General features: G+C 39.5%; 1 protein-coding gene and 1 non-coding gene across 4 annotated transcripts in view; one reads left to right on the plus strand and one right to left on the minus strand.

Moving 5' to 3' along the window:
• Nucleotides 1-25,351, minus strand: part of AGPAT4 (1-acylglycerol-3-phosphate O-acyltransferase 4) — a 1,411,158-nt gene that overhangs the window by 1,166,087 nt on the left and 219,720 nt on the right. For all 3 annotated transcript variants that reach the window (XM_070795610.1, XM_070795611.1, XM_070795612.1), the window contains one exon: nucleotides 6,616-6,779. In XM_070795610.1, the coding sequence (XP_070651711.1) occupies nucleotides 6,616-6,779 (164 nt within the window). The remainder of the gene's footprint in view (nucleotides 1-6,615; nucleotides 6,780-25,351) is intronic.
• On the plus strand, nucleotides 3,613-3,684 carry TRNAC-ACA (transfer RNA cysteine (anticodon ACA)). The gene has a single exon. It is a non-coding gene; the product is annotated as a tRNA-Cys (tRNA).

Genomic DNA, 25,351 nt, shown 5'->3' on the forward strand with positions numbered 1-25,351 from the left:
GCTTCAGTCGTGTCCGACTGTGTGTGACCCCATAGACGGCAGCCCACCAGGCTCCTCCTCCCTGGGATTCTCCAGGCAAGAACACTGGAGTGGGTTGCCATAGCACTAGACGATTGTAAACATGTGTTCTAACACTGTATAAGAATATCAAGGAACACTAATATTTGGCTAATCGCATACCTTAATAATTCACAACCATCAAACTTGCAGTTAGACGTATAACTCATTAGTCTGCAGTACAACACTTGCGTGGAAACAACTCACCAGCTTCTCAACATCTAAGTCACTAAACTGTGACATAACAAATGTTGTAGAAACATAAATAGTTTGCTTTTTAATAACCCACAGGTATACTTGAGCTTATAATCCAATATAATAGAATTTGATATAAATGAAGGAAAAAAATTATAAGATTAAAGGTGTGATATACCTATTAGCCAATAAAGAAAAAGATTATTATTAAATATAAAAACATATAAGCCGAATTAGAGGTCTCCTTGTACACTTTCCCCTATCGTTTGAATTTTTATAACTATCACATATTAATTCTATAATCAGAAAAATAAAACCTAAGTTTATGAAGTGGGAAATGATAATATTGGAAAAAATCTGAAGGATATTAAGAAAACATCAACTTTCAAAACTTCAGCTAAACAACATTTACTTACATTCGAGGCAGTTGAAAAAACACATAGGGTATTCACAAGGCTCTTGTGTGAAGTCTTTGAAGTTTGAAAATTTAGCAGGTTCATTAGAGATATGACCAAAACAACACATAATATTTTTTAAAATAGGTAAATATTCTTAAAAATGGACACAGTTTACTTTGTCAGGGAACATCACTTATCATTACTCACAAATTTTGAAACACGTATTGTGTATCACTAAAACATAGCCAATTAAATAATTTGGCTTCTTAGGGTCATTTATTTTTAATATTTACAAGCTATTAAAATCTTAATGTCTCTGATCTTCCAAATTCAGACCTTGTCATATTACAAAGCTTAATAGGGGTAATAAACTGATGTCTTTTAATACTTCTTGCAAAAATGACCTATTTCACGAAATGATGGTCTCCAAATGTGTATATACTTGTAAACATCATTAAATTGAATATTTACTGAAAGGAGTTTTTGACCATTCATCTGAATGAACCCTTTTATAACGCAAACATTTCTATGTAAAATAAACAGTCATATTTTATGTTCTACTTTGAAAATCTAATTCATTATTACACACTAGTTAAATATACTGAAGTTTCTCATATCCTGGTTGTGATGGTTAATTTTGTGTGTCTGTCTGAGCCATGGACTGTCCAGATATTTGGTCAGATGTCAGTCTAGCTGTGCTCAGATGAAATTAATACCAGCATCAGTACACTGAGTAAATCAGATGTATCTCCTCAATGCACATGGACCCCATTCGCTCAGTTCAAGGTCTGAAGAAAACATCTGACCCTCCCACAAGTAAGAGGGAATTCCTCTTGCCCAATGGCCATCTAGCTGGGACATGGTTTGTTTTGGTTTTTTTTTTGGCGAGGGGGTGGGGTGGTGGACAGCCTTTGGCTTGAACTGAAGCATTAGCTCTTCCTGAGTTGCAGGCCTACCAGCCTTCATACAGGAACACCTCCATCACCTCTTCAGTTTACAGGTCCTCAGACTCTGAATGAAACTTAAGTTTGCTGACAGATGCAGATTTAGGGACTTGTCAGCCTCCAAATCTGTGCAACCAATTCTTTGTTATCTATCTACCTATCTATTTTGTCTCTCTGGAGATCTCTAACTAATACACTTGGTTAATAACCTATACTGATAATATTAATAATAATAAAGCTCATGTGAATACAGTGAATTCTGCTCAAACAAAAATGTTATCTAAATTCTCAAGTCCCTGTAATTTAACAGTTAGTCTAATTGAAAATTTTATCAGTTTTGGCATATACAGCTATGTTAGAACCTTAATTTCCATGTATAATTTTGAGGAATAAATTGATGATTATGTAAAGGTGATTCAGGGATTCTTGATACCCAATGTGTTAGAACTGGAGGGTAGGAGAAAGGGTGACATTTGAATAGTCCCTGAATACTCTGTTACAAGAACCGACAAAGAAAAAAATATCAGTTCACTGGGAATAATATGTCAGACACCAATATTTTATATTACATACTTGTCAGCATAAGGAAAATAATAAAAACATGGACAGAACCACTGTTTATGAAGTAGGAAAAATGTATAGGTCTTTCCAATTTACTTCTAACAAATAGAGTATGTGGCAGATATCTGCTTTATAAAAATACATTTTAAAAGCCATAATGTCGTGATGAATCTTTGCTGAACAGCACAGCCATAGGTGTCTATTTTTAGTAAATATCTGAGGAATAGTCGTCTTTGTAAGTTTTCTGAATTCAAATTCTACTATTCTAAGTAAAGCCTGTAAATGTGAAGGTCAAACATCTATTTATAAACTCCACAAAGTTCTTTTCAGTTAAAATGTATAAATATTACACACACACACACATTTTACTACCCCAGTAAAATATACATCCTATTATCATTGCCTTAACTGTTTAAATCATTGCAAATATACTCATCATAATTCATGATGAAGAGTTGTCACATTATTTAAGGTGATCACTTAGACCCTGATAATAATAAAAACAATAATAACAACTATGATAGTGATGATGCTAATAAATGCTACTATATAGACAGTGTTTACTATATGTCATACTCTGCTCTAAGAGTTTTACATAAATTAACTTAGTCCTCACAAAATCCCAATGAGAGAGGTATTATTATTAATTCAGTTTTACAAATGAGTAAACTGAAGTAGGACAAAGGCTAATAGAGTTTTGTCAAGAGAATATACTGGTCATAGGAAACACCCTCTTCCAACAACACAAGAGAAGATTCTACACATGGACATTACCAGATGGTCAATACCGAAATCAGATTTATTGCATTCTTTGCAGCCAAAGATGGAGGAGCTCTACATAGTCAGCAAAAACAAGACCAGGAAATGACTGTGGCTCAGATCACCAGCTCCTTATTGTAAAATTCATACTTCAATTGAAGAAAGTGGAGAAAACCACAATGCCATTCAGGTATGACCCAAATCAAATCCCTTACAATTATACAGTGGAAGTGAGAAATAGAGTCAGGAATTAGATCCGATAGACAGAGTGCCTGAAGAACTATGGACGGAAGTTCATAACATCATACATGAGGTGGTGACCAAAATCATCCCAAAGAAAAAGAAATACAAGAAGGCAAAACAGTTGTCTGAGGAGGCCTTACAAACAGCTGAGAAAAGAAGAGAAGTGAAAGGCAAAGGAGAAAAGGAAAGATATACCCATCTGAATGCACAGCTCCAGAGAATAGCAAAGAGGGATAAGAAAGCCTTCCTCAGTGATCAATGCAAACAAATAGAGGAAAACAACAGAATGGGAAAGACTAGAGATCTCTTCAAGAAAATTGGACACACCAAGAGAATACTTCATGCAAACTGAAACACAGAGGCCATATTCTCTAAGTATATTAGATACCGTTTAAAAAATTATTTTGCCTTAATTTGTAATATTAAAAACTAGATGCTCCCTATATATGTTGGCTTCCCTGGTGGCTCAGATGGTAAAGCGTCTGCCTACAATGCGGGAGACCCAGGTTCAATCCCTGGGTTGGGAAGCTCTCCTGGAGAAGGAAATGGCACCCCACTCCAGTACTCTTGCCTGGAAAATCTCATGGACGGAGGAGCCTGGTGGGCTACAGTCCATGGGGTTGCAAAGAGTCGGACACGACTGAGCGACTTCACTTTCAAACACTCTTATTATAGAAGATCATCTAGACACTTAGAAATGAATACACAACATCACAGAAAAAGCCTATGACATAATGTTAAGGGAAAGAAATTCACTACATAAAATTGCATTTTCACACTGATTACAACCGTATCAAAGTCAGCCATGCACACAGTCAAGGGCTGTGAAAGGAACAACACAGCGCGGGAACTGCTGCTCCTCCATGAACTCCCTGTCTCCCCTTCCCCTTGATGACCAGATGAGCTGTGCCTGTGACAAAGGCCCGTGATTCATGCTGAATCCATGCAAGCTGGCTTTCTCCAACTACAGTCCTGGACCGAAGGTCCCTGAGTCACCACCACTGTCACCAAGTCCAAAGGCTCTTTTCTTCCTCATCCTCCGTGTTTTCACAGCACATGCATTCTTTACTAGTAATTTTCTTTCCCAAATTATCTATGAACATGTCAGTTGGATGGACAATGCCTCCTATACCGGCTCCTCTCCTGTTACCCAAGGAACTGCTTGTGCCGTACACTCCGCACCTTGGCAACTGAATCTGTTCCAGTTACTGCAGTACTTCCCCCACGCAGAGAGTCCTCAAACATAAAGCAAGCCCTGAGCTCCACACCTCCACATGACCATGTGTCAGCATCTCCCCCTGGCATTAACTCTTGTAATCTGTGAAACTCCTGCCAGTGATGAAACAGGATCTCCAGACTCGCATTTCCCTCCAGGGCATCTTATTTTGTTCTCCATCTCCTCTCACGAAACCTCAGTGTCACACGGGTCAAAGCTTTGTAAATTACAGCTCCCAATTCCCTTGTCACCCACCTTCACATCTCCTCTAGGTTCTACGGGAATAGGACCCTATGCTTGCTCCCACACACCTCTCACGCTCATTCTTATCTCCAGAATCCCACTTGAGTTTCAACTCACCCAGAAATCTTTATTGGTGACTTTCACTCAGCTGTTTCTCCTACACCTTTAAAATTTGGTAATACTTATACTTCAGTTTTCATATGGCAGTTACCGTGTTTGACATGTTTATGTTATAGCTATTAGTTTGAGCCACATGAAATCGCTGATATTTTTAACCTATGTAGTTCAATTTAGTATTATTGTTGATTTTAGAGGGCCTAAGTAAACAGCAGTCTCTAAGAAAACAGCAGTGGGTACTGCCTTTCTTTGGGATCCCCTCAGAAGCCCAGAATACTGTAAGTGTTTGTTAAAATCAAGAATCTTAATGAATCCATCCAGATACCTACATTTGTATCTATCCATTTGTATAAATCAATTGTCTATAGTAATCGGTATAACCTATCCCCTCCAGTGGTACAGGTGAGAAACTTTAGAACCTGAAAACTTTGGGTAACATAAAATATTTTGGTTCAAGAAGTTGTTTTAAAATAATTTATGATGGGAACATTCTTGGCTTTAGAGTTTGGCAGGTACAGTAAAAAAAGCTTTCTAGTTGATTGAAATAAAAAAAAAAAAAAAACCACCAAAACACTTTTCAGCACAGGTACTTGCCTTATAAAAATAAATTGCCTAAAAGCAAAGCACAGCACCCTGTGTGCATAGTGAGCCTAGCAGACTGCTGTCAGAGAAGAGATGCTGGAGAAGGAGGGGGCAATTCACATTTCCATAGCGTCTCTCTTACAGCCAGATCCGAAACCCTTTCACAAAGCAGTAAATATCATCACCAGAAAGAGACAGCGATAGGATGTCAATAAAGTAGGGACTCCGGGTAGAGACACAGCATCGCACCACCACCACTGTTCTCAAGAGCAGGCCCCCAAACAGCTGCAAGCAGAAATGAAACTCATCTGTGCTGGTGAAAAAAAGGGGATGGAGCGGGGAATGTGTTTGGGGTTCTTCAGGATCACCTGAACCGTCCACAGAAAGCAACTGGTTTTCCATACTTTCTCAGAGAATGACTTCAATCCGTATGGAGGCCTGTTTGCTGGCTTCCCCAACACAAAACAGGTCTCCCCTCCCAGAGGAAGGCACTGCTCCCCAGTCGCCTACGCAGTTCACGCCTTCCCCTGCGGAAATACCAGCTGGGAATGAAGCCCCACCCCCACCCCCATGAAAAGATACAGCGCTTTGATGCTATGAGGAGCCCCGAGGTGCCCTCAAAGCATCAGGGACAGGAAAGAAAAACACTGGCTGCACCCTCTCCAACATTTCAGCGGCCCATTCTGGGGAACATGTTACTGAAACTTGGAGAAATTAAACACACAGGTGGACGTCCGCGGTGCGTGCGTCTTCCTCCACCGCCGGCTGGGGCGCTGATGGGCAGGCAGCTCTCCAGTCTGCTCCCAAGGCCCTGAGCCCCAAAACCTCCTCCCATCCTGAGCTGCGGCGGCAGACCCGGGACCATCCTCCAGGGGTCAGAATTGGGTTACAGATCCCTCCCGGCACATGACTGAGCAGCCAGATCTGGGACAATTTCTGTGACTCCTTCATTAAGATTCAAGTGGAATAAGTACGGTAGAAATTGAACACACCCAGAAACGGTGCCTTGCTGCGGCTGTAGTCGGTAAACATTTATTCACTAAGCCCAGTCTGTGCTCTCTCTCTCTCTCTCTCCTCTCTCTCCCAGTCACAGTTGTTCTTCTGATCGGTACCTGCTTGCTGTTTTAATGCATAATTAAGAAGGTCAGAATTAATGAAGCGGTGTGGAGTAAAGTTTAAGGAATCCCTAGGCGCTATTTATTCTATTAGATCTCAGGCATGAATGTCAGCTTGGCAGCGCAAGCTGCATAAGCAATGGGGCAGGCCGCAGCCCAGGAGCCCTCCACCAAGGGAGACTCACCTGCACTGTCCAGTCATTCCTGAGCTCCTTCCCTGCGAAAATCACACACAGCTGGTCAGCTGGAACCCCCTGTCGCCTAGCAACCACCTCCTTGAGCTGGAAGATGCTGGTGTCAGAATCGACCTCCACTGGGAACCCGTGGTTAGAGTTGAACCTGACAAACACTGGCCAAAAAACAAAAAAGAAGCTTTAGTCAAAACCCTCAAATGGCAATTGCATTTAATCACAATCCTTAATGGCAATGCAACATTTCTGAATTGATTTGCCCCTCTCCTGCCCTTTGATAAGCAGTCTGCATTTTCTTTCACTTATAAAGCTTAAGGCTATGGAGCAACATTTGGAGAAAAATGGAGTTATCCTATGGGATTTCCCTTTCATATATTAGTCAGTGACCCACAAACAAAATTGCATGCTCCCTTTGACATCCGTCCTGCAAAACAGGGGGGACTCAAGCAGAACACTTGCTTGATTGGAATTGTGAGATTCCCAAGAGTTTATCCAGGCGATTCAGCTCTGACAGCCTGTACAAACTCACAGGGCCTCTACAGCATCCCCCTTAATAAAAAATCAAAGGCATCGCGCTGGCACTCATGGTATAGCAGTGGAAAGAAATCAAACCACTTTCTGAACTAGAGTGAAGGCACGAGGTTGTGTCTAAGAGCCCGAGCCCTCATTGGTGGCCCCAGCCAAAAGGCTCCACGGGGTCTTACGGAAACATGTATTTGCCCCGTCTTTTGAAAGATACCATTTTTCTTGGAACCACTATTCTCCTCAAGGCCCAGGCTGGAGCCTTGCAGCCTCTCCCATGTCTTCTTGCTGCCAATGCCATCCACCTCCTCCAAGGCTCTTGCGTCTGTCCTTTCCGTTGCATTCCTCCAGTCACAGTGCTTATCAAGTCACGTCTTGATTCTTGCAGTAGCCTCCCAACTGAAGTCCTGTGTGTGTGTTCGTCGCTCAGTCGGGGCCAACACTTTATGACCCCATGGACTGCAGGTCCCAGTGCAGCCCACAGGCTCCTCTGCCCATGGAATTCTCCAGGCACGAATACTGGAGTGGGCTGCCATTCTCATCTCCAGGGAAGCTTCCCTGGCCCAGAGATCTAAGCCAGGTCGCCCACATTGCAGGCAGATTCTTTACCAACTGAGCCACCAGGGAAACACAACTGAAGTCTTAATATTCTCCTTTCACTTTCAGAATGTCCTACATTGTTCAGCAAAGTAAACCTTATTCTAGAGCTCCACCGTGTCACAGCCCTCAAAAATTTTAAAGGCTTAAAGCTTTTAAACTAAATGCCCCCAAAACACAGACCACAGAAAACTCCTGCCCCTGCACTCCCTTCCTCACGGCTGCCTGCTGAAAGCCCATTCACCCCCAGGATCCATCTAAGACATGACCTCCTCCCAGAGGCCACTCACTGTCAGCTGCATCAGGACTGAGTTCACCTCTTCAGGATTCAGGGGCTGTTACTATGTACATCTTGTGAGGCTTGCCACAATTTCTCAGGGACGCAGTACAACACAGGAGATAAATACACCCTCCAAACTGAGAGGAACTAGTCGCCAATCCTATAGGTCCCTTATCAGCTTAGGGGACTAGGGTGAACATACTAACCTTCACTCTTTAACTCTCAGTTCCCTAATCTTCAAAATATTTATAAAGCACAGAGAGTGTTCTATGATACATTAATAATACTTATAGTGTTTACAACAATCCCACAATGACTTTTAAAAAATGGATATTTGTATATGTCTTCCTACCTTCTATGAAAGTTCATAAACTCCTCAAGGCCAGGCACTACAGTTAATTTTCTGCTATATCTTCTTTAAATGGAGCATTAGCACTCAGTAGTTCTCAATATGTGAGATGATCCACCAAATAATAATCATAATTAAATAATATTTACAATACCAATAATAGTCAAGTAATTACTACGTGGTAGAAATTGTACCTTACATAGGCCATTTTTAAGCTTCCTAATGATCTGGTAAGGTCACTATTAGTATCCTTATTTAAAAGAAAAGTAAATGAAGGCCTTGACAATTGTAATCACTTTTCTGAGGACATCAGTTACTTTGTAATGGAATCACAATTTAAATTCACTTCAAACTACCTCTAAACCCTATTCCATTTCTCCTAAAGCACACTGCCTAAACTATTCTCAGAAGAAAAGTCCACATTCCTTTTCCTTATGACTGTACGTGTGTGTGTGTGTGTGTGTGTGTGTGTGTGTGTGTGTGTAAAACACAACAGCAAAAAGTCTTTATACCATACATCAGACGGCCTTTATACCATACATCAGACAGGTTAGCAGTAGAAATGAGATTGAAAGTAAAAGCTGCAGTCAAGTGCTAAGAGCAAAGAACAATGAACAATAGTTATAAGACACAGTGAGATACAAAAGATACAAACTGAGGTTAAGTGCCAGAGATGGACTACAAGCGCAAAGACCTGACATATTTTACCAGCATAGAAAATATTTAGAAAGGGTAAGAACTGTGACAAAAGTGTCCCAAATAAAGAAAACTGATAAAAAAAAAAAATTACAGAGGAAAACGTGTTTTTGATATACATTAAAGTAGATGCTATGTGACGCTGTTGAAAGTGAGAGGAGGCAAAATAAAAATATATTGGAAGCCCTTGAAGTATATTCTTGGTATCCTTAGATCAGAGACCATAAGGCAACCAATTCATCAGAGAAGACATGGTGACCAGTGAGTGACTATAAGGAACAAAAGCTATGGTCTGAGTTCCAAATTGATATTCTGGTAGTGTAAATAGATTTTTTTTTTTTTTTTTTGAAGTAAAAATGGGGAAGAAGCAGTCGAAAAACCATACAAAAGCTATTTTAAAAAGGGTTAAATAAATAAAATTCATTGAAAGAAGTAATCAGAGGAAACTCTGTAGCCTTAAATGCCAATATCAATATAAACAAAGACAAACGAAAAGGCTAGGAAAAGAACAGAAAGCAAGTGAAAGTAAAGTGCAAAAAAGCAAATAAACAAATTAATGTTGTATGTATATGTATGGCTGAGTCCCTTCACTGTTCACCTGAAACTCTTACAAGATTATTAATCAAATATACCCCAATATAATAATTTTTTAAAAAGGGAGAAATATTTAAGGAGATCTAAAGTTGCTGATTTTCTCTAGAGGTTCAAATCATGAGAATTCCACCCTAAGGAAAAGAATTATAAAGAAAACTAAAGGGGTAAAAAAAATCTGCAAAATAAATACTAGATAATTCTGTGCCACTAATGAAAACATTACTATCTAAAAGCCTTTTGTTTTCCTCATAAATAGAAAATTAAAGTTTGTGAGCCTAAACTCAACTTGGATAAATCATATCAATACTATATAAATGAATATTGTTGAGCAACAATTCAGAAATAGACTATGAATTTATCATGGAAAGACTGATCAAGTACATAGCAGGTATTTGGTCAACTAAAATATTTGTTGAGTGAATTAAACAAAAGCACAGCTCAAGAGAGACCACTACCATCAGTGTATAAATGGGATCAACACTTTTAGGGCAAGACAGTTCCTTCTCAAAAAAGAATGCCCTTATCGCATCTATAGGCTGTTCAGCTCCAGCTGCAGCCCAGTAAATACCAGGAGCATACTCTAATAATTGTGCCAACCAAAAGTAACCCTACATATCTCTGAATGTCCCTTGGTAAGGCAGTTTCTTCTTTACCTTTAAGAAACATCACTCTAGTATCACCAGCCCCAAGCAGACACAACTTGTCCTCTGATTCCCTTCCACTCCTTATCCCACATCTATGCTCAGAAAAATCTACTGTGAACTTCTTATTGTTGTTAACTCTCCATTTCTTTCCATTGCATTCTTTAACGAACCTACTCTTGAAGTCTTAAAGACTGCTCTTGGTATGACCTCCATATTGTCAATCAATGGTTGCTTTTCTATGTTTTTCATATTTGGCCATTTGGGGATAATCAGCAATAATTAGCCCTTGATCTAATAGCACTTTTCACTCTTCTCTAAGCATCTGCCACTAAGTCCTCCTGGTTTCCTTCTACAACACAGGACATACTTTCTTACTGATTTCAGAGTGCCCAGGGTTCTGCTTGATCTCTTCTTTTCTGACTGCCCACCTAGGGTTGCATTATCCAAGCTGCATGTCTTATAATTCTTGGGTAATTTAATGTATTAATATGGGAAATTTTCATTCACCATGATTTTTACTTTATCTTATTTTAAAATTCAACTCTCTCACAACCTTCTACGTCAGATAATTCTCAGAACAATATGAGTCCATAGTTATCTAATTCTTAGGACCAATTGCTATGTTCCTAAAGCTATAGAATTGGCTCACAAAAACTCTATTGAACATGTACTTAACAACTTCTATGAGAATCTCAAAATACTTACATAAAGGTGAAATTAACCTCCCACAAATCACATAGTATATCTTCAGTATTCATAACATCAAATTTGTTATACTCCTAATTTCTTGCTGTCATAATTTAAAACATTTTTAAAAACGCTGCAGCATATTAGGCATTTTTCATAGGACTCTGCTAGTGAAAAAATTTAACACACTTCCTAGATGAATGAGTTTCCAAATTGGGTATTTTATTGTATGCTCTAAACTTGAACTTTAATTACTTTTTTCTTAAATTGAGAAAAACACAAAGTATGATTCAACAAGAACATCTACAGTGTAGGATTAAAGTACATAGGAGATGAAAGTCTGACCAGCACTTGAAAACTGTTGATATTTTAAGAAAAAAGTAAACACTTATTTTGAAAAAGAGCCACTATTATAATCTGACGAACACGTGGGGAGGAGGGGAAAGTAACAAATGCAAAATCAACAATTAAGGGATAGGAAGCACTTGCTATTTGATCATATAGGTGACTTCTAAGTTCAAAGGAAAATGTTAGAAGAAAGCTAACTGCAACATTTACTAAAGTTACCCCTTCTACACAACAGATATAAAGAATAACAACAACAAATGCATTGAGGTAAGGATCAGGCATAGATGCACCCAATTTCCCTAAAAGAACCAACTGTGAATCTACTCTCTGGCTCTTAAGGCCCTAACTTCAACTGACAATGGAAACACAGGCCTCCACTGGAGAACGAAGCCTTAAATCGTGATGCTGAACTTGCATCAAGCAGAGCTGAGAACTGTGGTTAACTATGGGACCCATCCAGGCTTTAGTCACAGATCAAACTCAACTGGCAGAAATCCCCTATTTGGGCCATGATGACCTCCCCCTGCCCCTTATTTTGTAGCCCATCATTCAAAGTGTTGCACATTAGGGAAATGAACAAGATTTTGTGAGAGAGAAGCTCTAGGAAATAGCACCATGAAAACAACCATTTTATTAACCACCAGAATGACACGATTGCAAAATTATCTGCTTGCTGCAGAGGATAGATTTTGACTTCGACAATTTCCTTTAAAAAATAAAAGTCAAATAATGTCACTGTTTTGAGTCCTACTCTTTTCTAATATAATTTAGTCTACAGTAATCTAGTCCTATAACCAATGAGTACTGGTGAAGAACAAATCTCTAGAAGTACATAGCATTTTTGGAACCACAGTTCAATGTTAAGTGATTTATGTACAAAAACTTTTATTGGATTCTTACAGGATCCAGAATATTGTTACTATTTTAAGGCTATTATTTATATCATATAACTTAAAACATTCAGAAAACCCAAGATTATGGCATCTGGTCCCATTACTTCACTGCAAATAGATGGGGAAACAATGGAAACGGTGAGAGATTTTATCTTTTGGGGCTTCAGAATCACTGCAGATGGTGACTGCAGCCATGAAAAGACACTTGCGCCTTGGAAGAAAAGTTATGACCAATCTAGAGAGCATATAAAAAGCAGAGACATTACTTTGCCAAAGCTATGGTTTATCCAGTAGTCATGTATGGATGTGAGTGAGAGTTGGACTATAAAGAAAGCTGAGTGCCGAAGAATTGATGCTTTTGAACTGTGGTGTTGAAAAAGACTCTTGAGAGTCCCTTGGACTGCAAGGAGATCCAACGAGTCAATTGTAAAGGAAATTAGTCCTGAATATTCATTGGGAGGACTGATAGTGAAGCTGAAATTGCAATACTTTTGCGACCTGATGCAAAGAGCTGACTCATTTGAAAAGACCCTGACTCTAGGAAAGATTGAAGGTGAGAGAAGGGGACAACAGAAGATGAGGTGGTTGGATGGCATCACCAACTCGACAGACATGATGAGCTTGAGTAAATCCAGGAGTTCGTGATGGACAGGGAGGCCTGGTGTGCTGCAGTCCATGGGGTCACAAAGAGTCGGACCTGACTGAATGTACTGAACTAAACTGAACTCTATTTTAAGTTCTTTCTGATCAGAAACTTCTTTTAGTCTCTTCATCCTCACTATCACAGTGTTAGACACAGGCCAGCATTTCTGCTTTTTGTAATGACTCAGGAACATGTCAGATCAATTCCCTGCAGAAAGTATGTGGACCTGAAGACACTGAAGAGTGAAAAGAAGGGAGACTCTGGTAGAGAGCACATGTCAGCAGAAGCAAAGGCAGGCAGGCTCACTTTCACAGCTCTTAGTTCACAGCCAGGTACAATCTGGATGGCATGAAGGGTTGCAGGTACTCTGGTGGCAAAAACTGTCTTTCTGGTGCAAAGAAGCAAAATCCTGAACCTGGAGAAACTTGCCTTTAAGAAGAGAACAGCAGGAAAAATCCCAGAAGGAAAAGAAGCATAAAGGGAATCTCCAACTCTGTCTACCCACATCTCTGACAGGTTCATGAACCACAAAGATGCATAACATACTCAAAGCATCTCGGCAAAGGGAAAGACCCGCTCAAAGAGATGGACTATAACACTCCATCCTTTCAGTGAGCACTTCAAATAGTGACTTCTTCCAGCGAGCACAGTGTGGGAAGAGGGAACAAGAGAAACCTCCTAGTGGAGAAACCCAAGAACAGCACTTTAGCCAGGTGATCAGGGTCAACATCAGCAGAGATAAGTCACACTGATACTGTGTACCCTTCATCTGATGGGGTGACCATGGCTTTTTATCTCTGGGGTCTTCCTCTCAAAAACACAAAACCCCAGGCTAACCTTGAGAGGAGCATCAGATATATACCAGTTGGGGAATAGTCTTAAACATACCTGACCATTAGCCCTCAAAACTTTCCAGGTCATCAAAAACCAGTCTGAGAAATTTTCACCATCTAGAGGGGCCTAAGGGGACATGGCAACTAAATGTAATATGACATCCTAGATGTCATTCTAGAAGAGAAAATGTCCCTGAGTCGATGATGCCATCCAACCATCTCATCGTCTGTCATTCCCTTCTTCTCCTGCCTTCAATCTTTCCCAGCATAAGTCTCTTCTTCACATCAGGTGGCCAAAGTACTGGAGTTTCTAGCTTCAGCATCAGTCCCTCCAATGAATACTCAGGACTGATTTCCTTTAGGATTGACTGCTTGGATCTCCTTGCTATCCAAGGGACTCTCAAGGGTCTTCTCCAACACGACAGTTCATAAGCATCAATTCTTCAGCACTCAGGTTCCTTTACTATCCAAGTCTCATATCCATACCTGAATACTGGAAAAACCATGAAAGTATGAAAGTGAAGTCGTTCAGTCGTGTTTGACTCTTGGCGACCCCGTGGACTCCTCCGTCCGTGGGGTTCTCCAGGCAAGAATACTGGAGTAGGTTGCCATTTCGTTCTCCAGGAAAAAACATAGCTTTAACTAAGTGCCAGCTTGGCTTTAACCAGCCTGGCATTTCACATGATGTACTCTGCATATAAGTTAAATAAGCAAGGTGATAATATAGAGACTCTACGTACTTCTTTCCCAAATTGGAACCATGTTGTTCCATGTCTGCTTCTAACTGTTGCTTTTTAAACTGCATACAGATTTCTCAGGGGGCAGGTAAGGTGGTCTGATATTCCTATCTCTTTAAAAATTTTCCACATTTTGTTGCAGTTACCTCATCATTAAAAACAAGGGAGGCCAGAAGTAAAATTATAACATCTTTAAGGTTTTCACATTAAAAACAAAAGTACTGTTAAATAAAGAATTCTATATCCAGTAAAAATAATCTTTGGGAATAAAGGCAAAATAAAGATATTTTAAGATGTAAGAAAGGCTTCCCTGATAGCTCAGTTGGTAAAGAATCTGCCTGCAATACAGGATATCCCAGCTTGATTCCTTATTCAGGAAGATCTGCTGCAGAAGGGATATGCTACCAACTCCAGTAGTCTTGGGCTTCCCTTGTGGCTCAGCTGGTAAAAATCCGCCTACAATCCCAGAGTCCTGGGTTCGATCCCTGGGTTGGAAGATCCCCTGGAGAAGGCAAAGCCTACCCACTCCAGTATTCTAGCCTGGAGAATTCCATGGACTGTATAGTCCATGGGGTTGCAAAGAGTCAGACACTGACTTTTGCTTTTCAAGATGTAAGAAAACTAAGAAAATCTGTCACAAGCAGACTCACCCTATAAGAAATGCTAATAAAAACTTCATTTTAGAGGTTAATGATACCGGAGGGAAATGATGGTCCTCGTGAAAGTTTAAGAACAATAGAAATGCAAAAATATCTGAGTAAATACAGACGACAATATACAGGGATTTTGCTTTGTTCATCTTAATTTCCTTAATAACATAACAGATTATATGGAATTAATTAAGTCACATCCCCAAATTCATATTTTAAAGCCCTGTCACCCAATACAATGATATTTGGAGATGGAACCTTGTGGAGGTACTTGGGTTTACATAATAAGGTCATGAGAATGGGGCCGTCATGATGATATTTGTGTCCCTATCCTACCTCATGCAAAGAGTTGACTCGTTGGAAAAGACCCTGATGCTGGGAGGGATTGGGGGCAGGAGGAGAAGGGGACGACAGAGGATGAGATGGCTGGATGGCATCACTGACTCAATGGACATGAGTCTGAGTGAACTCCGGGAGTTGGTGAAGGACAGGGAGGCCTGGAGTGCTGCGATTCATGGGGTCACAAAGAGTCAGACATGATTGAGCAACTGAACTGAACTGATCCTATAGGAAGAGGTGCCAGAATGTTTGCTTCCCCTCCTGCTACACGAGGGTGTGGGCAGATGGAGGTTGTCTGAGCCAGGAAGAAGGCCCGTCCCAGAACCTAACCATGCTGGACCCTGATCTCAGACTTCAAGACTCCAGAACTGTGGAAAACTACATTTATATTATTTAAACTTTCCAAGCTAGTGGTAGTCTGTTATGGTGCTGAGCAAAGAAAACATTCAACACAAAAATTAAAAAGCTTCATGAGTGGTCCAAAATATAAATACAATAACTATGACAAAAAAAAAAAAAAACAGGGGATGGATAACAACCATTTCTTGTACATTTTGGGGGGAAACTGGTGCAATGGTAACAATATTGACTGTCAAAATTTAAGAATATGCATTAAAATTCTTGGAGTAAATTATAATGTTAAGTCAAAAAGCAAATAAAAATTACAGTGGAATTCTACAAAACATTGAATCCACTAGAATCAGAAATGAAGTAACAGAGGAGCAAAAATGGAAGAGTAAGTAGAAAACATATAATAAAATGACAGATTCAAATTCAATCATTTCAATAATTGCATTAAATTTGAATGAAATAAATACTATAATTAAAAGGCACAGGCTGTCAGATAGGAAAGAACAAGGTTTACGTAATGATGCACTCTCTACAAGAGCTGCGTTTTACAAACAGAGACAGAAATAGTTTGAAAGTTAATCAATTTTTAAAATGCAATTATTAACTCTTACCTAAGGCCCACCATATGGTTTTAAAATTTCAGTTACTACATCAATTGCACAATAGTAATTTTTTTTTTTTTTTTAAGTTACTTAATCGTGTCCGACTCTTTGCGACCCCATGGACTATACAGTTCATGGAATTCTCCAGGCCAGAATACTGGAGTGAGTAGCCTTTCCCTTCTCCAGGGGATCTTCCCAACCCAGGGATGGAACCCAAGTCTCCCACATTGCAGGTGGATTCTTTACCAGCTGACCTACAAGGGAAGTCCAAGAATACTGGAGTGGGTAGCCTAGCCCTTCTCCAGATATTCCCGACCCAGGAATCAAACCGGGGTCTCCTGCATTGCATGTGGATTCTTTACCAACTGAGATATTAATGTTTAGTTGGTTAGAAAATTTTTATTCAGTAAGAAAGGTATTCCCAATGGAGTTGTATTTCACTGTGCTTTAGAGTACACTGTAATCGATCCAAAGTGACTTTAGGATACTGATAATGATATCTTATGTTTATATTGAGCTTTCAGTTTTCAAAGTGTTTTACAGACATTATCTCAGTTAATCTTCACAACAGCTGTGAATGATGATTGTGACAGCATTTACTACTTCTACTTTTAAGGTGAATAAACAGATGTATGAGAAGGAAAAGTGGTTTACCTGAGATTTAAAAGGAAAGAAGCAGGAACTAGAAGCGGTGTCCTGAGCCCCTCGCTACAAAGACTATATGTTACCCAGGGAGGTAAAAGGTAATCTCTACACCTCTGAACCCTCATGTAAGCTTACTTAAGACTGGTATGTTAGAAAACGTGTCTATGGCTGAGGTGTCATAATAGTTCTTAATAGTTCATAATAGTTCTTGTCCTACTTTCTCTTCAAAATCAACATTTTCCCATTTTTAAAAAGAAAGTCAACCCACTCATTCTTTCCCAGTTTCACTCTGGTTTATTAGCACATGGTATCCAAAACAAAAAGGGTAACTTAAATTATTGGTGATTAAAAAGCTTCTTTTAACCATTAACTTACAATAGTGCTTGGCTTCTTATACAGTAGGGCTTCCCTGGTGGCTCAGACGGTAAAGAGTCTGCCTACAATGCGGGAGACCAGGGTCCGATCCCTGGGTTGGCAAGATCCCCTGGAAAAGAAATGGGAACCCACTCTAGTTGTCTTGCCTGGAAAATCCCATGGATGGAGGAGCTTAGTAGGCTACAGTCCATGGGGTGGCAAAGAGTCGGACATGACTGAGCAACTTCACTTCACTTCACTTCTTATACAGTAGAGTGAAAGTTGGCATTAACAATGGTTTATTTTAGGCATCTCAGACTATCATCTGGGTTAGGTTGGGTTGTTAGGAATTCAGATAAAGCAAAGAGGGACAAGATCTTCCACACCCTCAGTCTTGCCAAGAAGCAATTCCTTGAGTCTCAGGAGAGTAGAGATAAGACTGAGTTGAGTCTCAGGAGAATAGACATAAGACTGTCATTTGTAATATTGGATTGTCCAAAAAAAATTGCAGGGGTGGGGGCAGTTCTCCATAAGATCTGATGGAAAAAGACAAACATACTTTTTTGTCAATCCAATAAAAGTTGCTGCTGTTGCTGCTAAGTCGCTTCAGTCGTGTCCGACTCTGTGCGACCCCATAGACTCTGCCTTATTTCAATTGGGAAATGAACTGCTGGCAAAGTTCTATTCCTTCCCTAACATCCAATCTTGTATCCATTCAACCACCCACCCAGTCATTCATTCACCTAACAAGCCAGCCAGGCAGCCATCCAGCCAGACAGTCACTTACCCACTGAGGTTTAAGAATTAAATAATAACAAAATGGCTATTGGGGGACATTGTTTTTTTCTGATAAATTCTTACTGACTGATCCAATAATAAGACTTGTTTTGCAAATCATGTCAAAAGGCAGGCATTTTCCTCAAATTAAACAAAATATATATGCAGCCCCAAGGCTTTGATAAAAACATATTTAAAAGATGTTTTTTATCTCAGAGATGTTTCAGAGTGACACAGAAAGAAATTTAAAACAAAAATAATCCATTTTTGTTTTTCATGGTAGTTAGGTTCTATAAAGTCACCACAAACACTAAAGTAGTAGAATACTAACCCACAGCTCCTACGAGAAATACAAAGTTAGGTTCCTGTGAGCTTCTCATCACAAAATTTTCACCAATCAATACATAGCTTTTTTTTTACGTGTGTCTCTGTTTAAAGACATCTAAGATACATAGCTGATTCATTAACACTGAACCATGGCCAGCAGCCATCAAACTCATATCCCAACAAAGCTTCTTTAACACATATAGTTTCTCCATAAAGCATGTCACACCAAGTAACTGCACCAATTTACATCCCCATCAATGATATACAAAGGTTCCCTTTTCTCCACATCCTCTCCAACATGGTACTTGTAAATTTTTTCATGAGAGTCATTCTGACAGATATGAGGTGACACCTCACTGTGGTGTTAATTGCATCTCTCTTTTTGTTGTATAACATATTTTCATGTGAATATTAGCCACTAATTTTTAAGATGAAAAAATGAATATAATTAAATTATTTAAATTGAGTAAAAGAAATGTTTGAGAAAAGTAAATTTTAATTTTGAGAAAAGTAAATGTTTTTACTGTGAGCTAATATACCTCACTGATTTGTGCATTAAAAGCATTTAGGCTAATATATTTTAAAGTCAGCATCACATTACTTTTGAGTTAATACAGAAATAGACTTGGAAGAGTGTTTGGAACACAGTAGACATTCACCACATGATAGTATTAATAGTTTATGAGAATCACATCCTAGACTTCCCTGGTGGTCCACTGATTAAGACTCCGTGCTTCCAATGCAGGGGGGTGTGGGCTCTATCCCTGGTGGGGAAACTAAGATCCACCATGCCACACTGTGTCACCAAAAAATAAAATAAATTTTTAAAAAATTGAATTAAAAAAAAAGAAATCATAATCCTACGTCTTCTATTGACTTAACACAAAACATAATTAACAATTAAACAAAATGGTCAATAAAAGGGAGTCTCTGTCCCACAGACCAAAACTTATACTGTAATTTTAATCTTAAACTTTAAATACAAAATTCCAGTCGTGAGTGTATTTTCTAACTTCCCAGAAAAAACCTGTGGCAGCATCAGTCAACATATGCCAGGGCAGAGTATGATTTCATATATAGAGCTCTCGTGTCCGGTCGCCTTGGTGGACTCCCTTCTCACTCTTCCTTCATTTACCTTGCTCTGCTTTAGTGTCCTCAACAAAGGAAACCACACTCGCGTCTACTGTCCAGCGCTGTAGCAAGGATGAAATGGCAGACTACATGTATATTGTAAACAATCAGTAAATGTTTGTAGCTGCGAGTATTATTAATAGTAGCTATTAACGCAATAAAAAGCAACCCTATTTTCCAAAATAAATTGCAAAATGGCTTTCTGGTAATCATAAAAATGATGTTACATTCTTAAGTTCCCTTTGGATATATTTATTAAGATCTCTTAAAATCTCTCTATAGAAGTGGAGAAACTGGAACTTCATACATGCCTGGTGTGAATGTAAAATGGTGCAGTCCCTGGAAAACAGTCAGGCAGTGCTTCAAACAATGAAACACACACAGTTACCATACAAGCCAGCGAGTCTGCTCCTACACATATACTCAAGAGAAAAGAAAATTTATTTCCATGTAGAAACTTATACACGGATGTTCGTATCAGTTTCATTTTAATGATCAAAAGATAAATTAATAATGAATTTAGGCATACAGCTGGTAGGGTTTTCCTGGTGGCTCAGTGGCAAAGCATCCACCTGCCAATGTAGGAGATGTGGGTTCCAACCCCGGGTTGGGAAGATCCCCACAAGAAGACAATGGCAACCCACTCCAGTATTCTTGCCTGGGAAGTCCCTTGAACAGAGGAGCCTAGCGGGCTACAGTCCCTGCTGCTGCTGCTAAGTCGCTTCAGTCGTGTCTGACTCTGTGCGACCCCATAGACGGCAGCCCACCAGGCTCCCCCATCCCTGGGATTCTCCAGGCAAGAATACTGGAGTGGGTTGCCATTTCCTCCTCCAACGCATGAAAGTAGGAAGTGAAAGTGAAGTCATTAAGTCATGTCCGACTCTTAGCGACCCCATGGACTGCAGCCCGCCAGGCTCCTCCGTCCATGGGATTTTCCAGGCAAGAGTACTGGAGTGGGGTGCCACTGCCTTCTCCGACAGTCCCTGAGTTGCAAAAAGTTGGATACAACCTAGCGACTAAACAACATATGCATATATGTAGTATATTCATACAATTAAATATTTAATGGTAATTTTTAAATTAGTATCCTTTTTAGGGTACTGATTCCAACTATAGATACAACATTAAGGAAACATAAATACTAAGTAAAAGAAGCCAGTTACAAAAGACCACAAGTTACATGATTCATTCATATGAAATGTCCAGAACAGGCTAATCTTTAGACAAAGAAAGTATATTAGTGGTTGACTAGGGTGGTCTTCAGGGAGAAATGGGAGTTATGGCTAAAGGGTAGGCGTTTCTTTTGGGGTGATGAAATCTAAAATAGATTGTGGTGACAGTTGCAGAACTCTGCAAAAATACTAAAAAAAATGGAAATATAGTTCGAGTGAAATTTTTATTATGTAAACTGTAACTCAGGAAAACTTTCTGCTCACATGCATGCATGCTAAGCCATTTCAGTCGTGTCCAACTCTTCATAACCCTATGGACCGTAGCACACTAGGCTCCTCTATCCATGGGATTCTCCAGATAAGAAGACTGGAGTGGATTGCCAGGGCCTCCTCCAGAGGCCCAGGGATCGAACCTGCCTCCTTTTATGTCTCCTGCACTGGTAGGTGTGTTCTTTACCACCTGCGCCACCTGGGAAACGCTATTAGTACTCTGGGAACAACCAAACAAGTGAATGTGCGTTCACTTAATTTTAGACGTCTTTCTTTCCTATTTTTATTCATCAGAGAAGCCTGCAGTTATGGAAAGAAACTTACAAAATTCACAAACATCATTTTTTGCATTCAGATGTTTGCTTTTACAATGTGGTAAAGCTTTGCTTTTAAATATCCTACAGTTGCTGTGCCTCAAAGTGCTTTCAGGACCCAGACTAGTGCTAATTGTATGAAAAAAAGGAGACATATATTTCAGAGTTAATACAGAAACTTAATTTGCTCAAATTATTAACACTGTTCTAATTTCCATATGCTCTAAAGTCAGTATGAGTAACACTTAGAACAAATTGCTAGTGACATTAAAATTCATTCATACTTTCAACAAATATTTTCTTAATAAGTAACTATGTGCTAGGCACAGTGCTAGACACTGATGTCACAGAAATGAATTAAACATCCTAGGGGAAGATATGATCAAATACGATATATATGGGCCTGCACCAAGTAAAATATACTGAATGCCTTGAGAACAGAGAAGATGGGAGTGGTTAAAGGCAGAAGGAGTTCAAAATATTTCAGAGATAAAAACAAATTAATGACAGACACAGAAAAACCAAGTAAGGGATTTCCAAGTGGATATTTTCATTATTACAGAAGAAAGTCACAGTTCACTGATTACTTTTTAGGAAAAAAGCAAGGTGTTTTCATTAGCCATGAGGATGTCAGTATTATAATGGATGACTCTCTGCAATAGTAAGTGATGAGAGAGCAGGAAGGGTCTTCGATAGTTTTGAGAAGTCTGGAGGTGTCCCTTCAAACTTTTAAAGGCTAAATTTTATATTGCACAAAAGAACAATCTTTTAATATTCAGACAGCATGTTAACTACCACACATTTAAAAAGGAATACGTCAAAATATCTACATGTTTATATTCTGAACTCTATGATATTCTGAAGGTTGTATCACGATTATGCACTTCATACCGGAGGCAAATATATGGTTAACAAATGTCTGTTGTTAATTAAACTGGGCATCAGATGTGTGACTGTACATGGCTTCTCACAAAGGACCTCTAATTCTACGATGTAGACTGATACAGAGTTAACCCTTGACAACTCAAGAGTTAGGGGTGTCAACCCTCTAAGCAGTAGAAAATCCACAAGAAACTTATGGTCAGCCTCCATATATGTAGTTCCTCAGTATCTGCAGCTCCTTGGTGTCTGAGGTTTTACATCTGCAGACTTAATCAACTGCAAATCATGTATCATTGCAGCATTTACTCTTGAAAAAAATTCACACATAAGTGGACCCACCTAGTTTCAAATCCATGTTGTTCAAGGGTTAACTGTAACTATCAAAAACATCAGGCATGTTTCACTTCAACTTGACTTTTATGACAAACTTATGTGCGTACATACATAGACATACACAGAGTCTCCTCCAGTATAAGCTTTAAGGGTTAAGATGCCAATGTGTGTCTTATCTTTCTCACCATACAGAGTTGAACAGGTCTTTCTGTAATAACAACTACATATTCTAATAGATGAAGTACTTTCCTAATTTTAACTCTGACAGAAAATATTACAATCCAGGAGACAATTTTAAGGCTAAACATTTAAAGTTCAAGATAAGGAGTCAAAGAAAACTTTATACAGTCCAGTAAATTAAAACTCATCTTTGAACATGTATTTGCTTTGATGGGAACTACCTGTGAGCATTTGTATTAGTTCACTTAATTCTGCATTATTAAATAAATTTCACCTTTCCTATTTTTAACCAAAAACCTGGGATCCTAGTTGAAAATATAACTAAAAAATTATTACATTTAAAAAGGTAAAAGAAGCCTCAAATTAAAACACAATCACGAAATTGTGACTACTTTAAAGCTCCAGATTTATACAATGCAAAATGAAACTACACTAGCATTGATGTTGTTCTTTCAGTTCAGTTCAGTTCAGTAGCTCAGTCATGTCCGACTCCTTACGACCCCATGAATCGCAGCACGCCAGGCCTCCCTGTCCATCACCAACTCCCGGAGTTCACTCAGACTCACATCCATCGAGTCAGTGATGCCATCCAGCCATCTCATCCTCTGTCATCCCCTTCTCCTCCTGCCCCCAATCCCTCCCAGCATCAGAGTCTTTTCCAATGAGTCAACTCTTTGCATGAGGTGGCCAAAGTACTGGAGTTTCAGCTTTAGCATCATTCCTTCCAAAGAAATCCCAGGGCTGATCTCCTTCAGAATGGACTGGTTGGATCTCCTTGCAGTCCAAGGGACTCTCAACAGTCTTCTCAAACACCACAGTTCAAAAGCATCAATTCTTCAGCGCGCAGCTTTCTTCACAGTCCAACTCTCATATCCATACATGACCACTGGAAAAAGCATAGCCTTGACTAGACAGACCTTTGTTGGCAAAGTAATGTCTCTGCTTTTCAACATGCTATCTAGGTTGGTCATAACTTTCCTTCCAAGGAGTAAGCATCTTTTAATTTCATGGCTGCAGTCACCATCTGCAGTGATTTTGGAGCCCAGAAAAATAAAGTCTGATACTGTTTCCACTGTTTCCCCATCTATTTCCCATGAAGTGATGGGACCAGATGCCATGATCTTAGTTTTCTGAATGTTGAATTTTAAGCCAACTTTTTCACTATCCTCTTTCACCTTCATCAAGAGGCTTTTTAGTTCCTCTTCACTTTCTGCCGTAAGGGTGATGTCATCTGCATATCTGAGGTTATTGATATTTCTCCTGGCAATCTTGATTCCAGCTTGTGCTTCTTCCAGCCCAGCATTTCTCCTAATGTACTCTGCATATAAGTTAAATAAGCAGGGTGACAATATACAGCCTTGACGTACTCCTTTTTCTATTTGGAACCAGTCTGTTGTTCCACATCCAGTTCTAACTGTTGTTCTTTAGTCACTAAGTCATTTATAACTCTTTACAACCCCATGGACTGTAGCCACCAGGCTCCTCTGTCCATGGGATTACCCAGGCAAGAATACTGGAGTGGACTGTCATTTCCTTCTCCAGACATGAACATTAAAACTACTTAATTTGCTGCTGCTGCTGCTATGTCACTTCAGTCGTGTCCAACTCTGTGCGACCCCTAGACAGCAGCCCACCAGGCTCCCCTGTCCCTGGGATTCTCCAGACAAGAACACTGGAGTGGGTTGCCATTTCCTTCTCCAGTGCATGAAAGTGAAAAGCAAAAGTGAAGTCGCTCAGTTGTGTCCAACTCTTAGCGACCCCATGGACTACAGCCCACCAGGCTCCTCCGTCCATGGGATTTTCCAGGAGAGAGTACAGGAGTGCGGTGCCATTGCCTTCTCCCAATTTGCTGATAACAACCCCCCAAAAGCACTTACTAACTGAAACAAAAATACTATGATTAATCAGTCAATCAATTAATTACTGAGTATAATTAACATTTTATTAGTATCAATTGTATAATGTACTTGGTCAATATTTGCATATGAAGCAATTAATACCCATCCATCACTCTTACTAAGCTTTTTATTCTCCTGATGAGAACTTTTAGGATTCACTGTGTCACTCTCTAATGTACAGTGCAGTAGTAACTGTATCACCATGCTGTAACCTACACCACCGTGACTTATCTTATAACTGGAAACCTGTACCTTCTGACCCCTCTGACCCATTTTCCCGTACCTTAAGCCCTCCCCTCAGACAACTTCCAACCTGTCTTCTTCATCCATGAAGTCAGTTTGTCTGTGGGGCTGAGAAGGGGTAATCTTTTTTAAAAAGTAACTCCTCATATACGAGAGACCATATGGTATTTACCTTTTAATGCCTGACCGATCTCACTTAACTTAATGCCCTCAAGGTCCATCCCCATTGATGCAGATTACAAGATTTCATCCCTTTTTATGCTTTCAGGTTTTAGATTCAAGTCTTTATATTCTGAGTTGATGTTTATATGTGACGTAGCGGGCCAGTTTTATTCTTTTGCATGTAACTATTCAACACCATTTATTGAAGAAACTGTTCTTTCCCGTTTATATATTCTTGGCGCCTTGGTTGGAAATCAGTTGGTCATACATGTGTGGT

Source organism: Bos indicus, chromosome 9, assembly GCF_029378745.1.
Source record: "Bos indicus isolate NIAB-ARS_2022 breed Sahiwal x Tharparkar chromosome 9, NIAB-ARS_B.indTharparkar_mat_pri_1.0, whole genome shotgun sequence".
Taxonomy (NCBI): Eukaryota; Metazoa; Chordata; class Mammalia; order Artiodactyla; family Bovidae; genus Bos; species Bos indicus.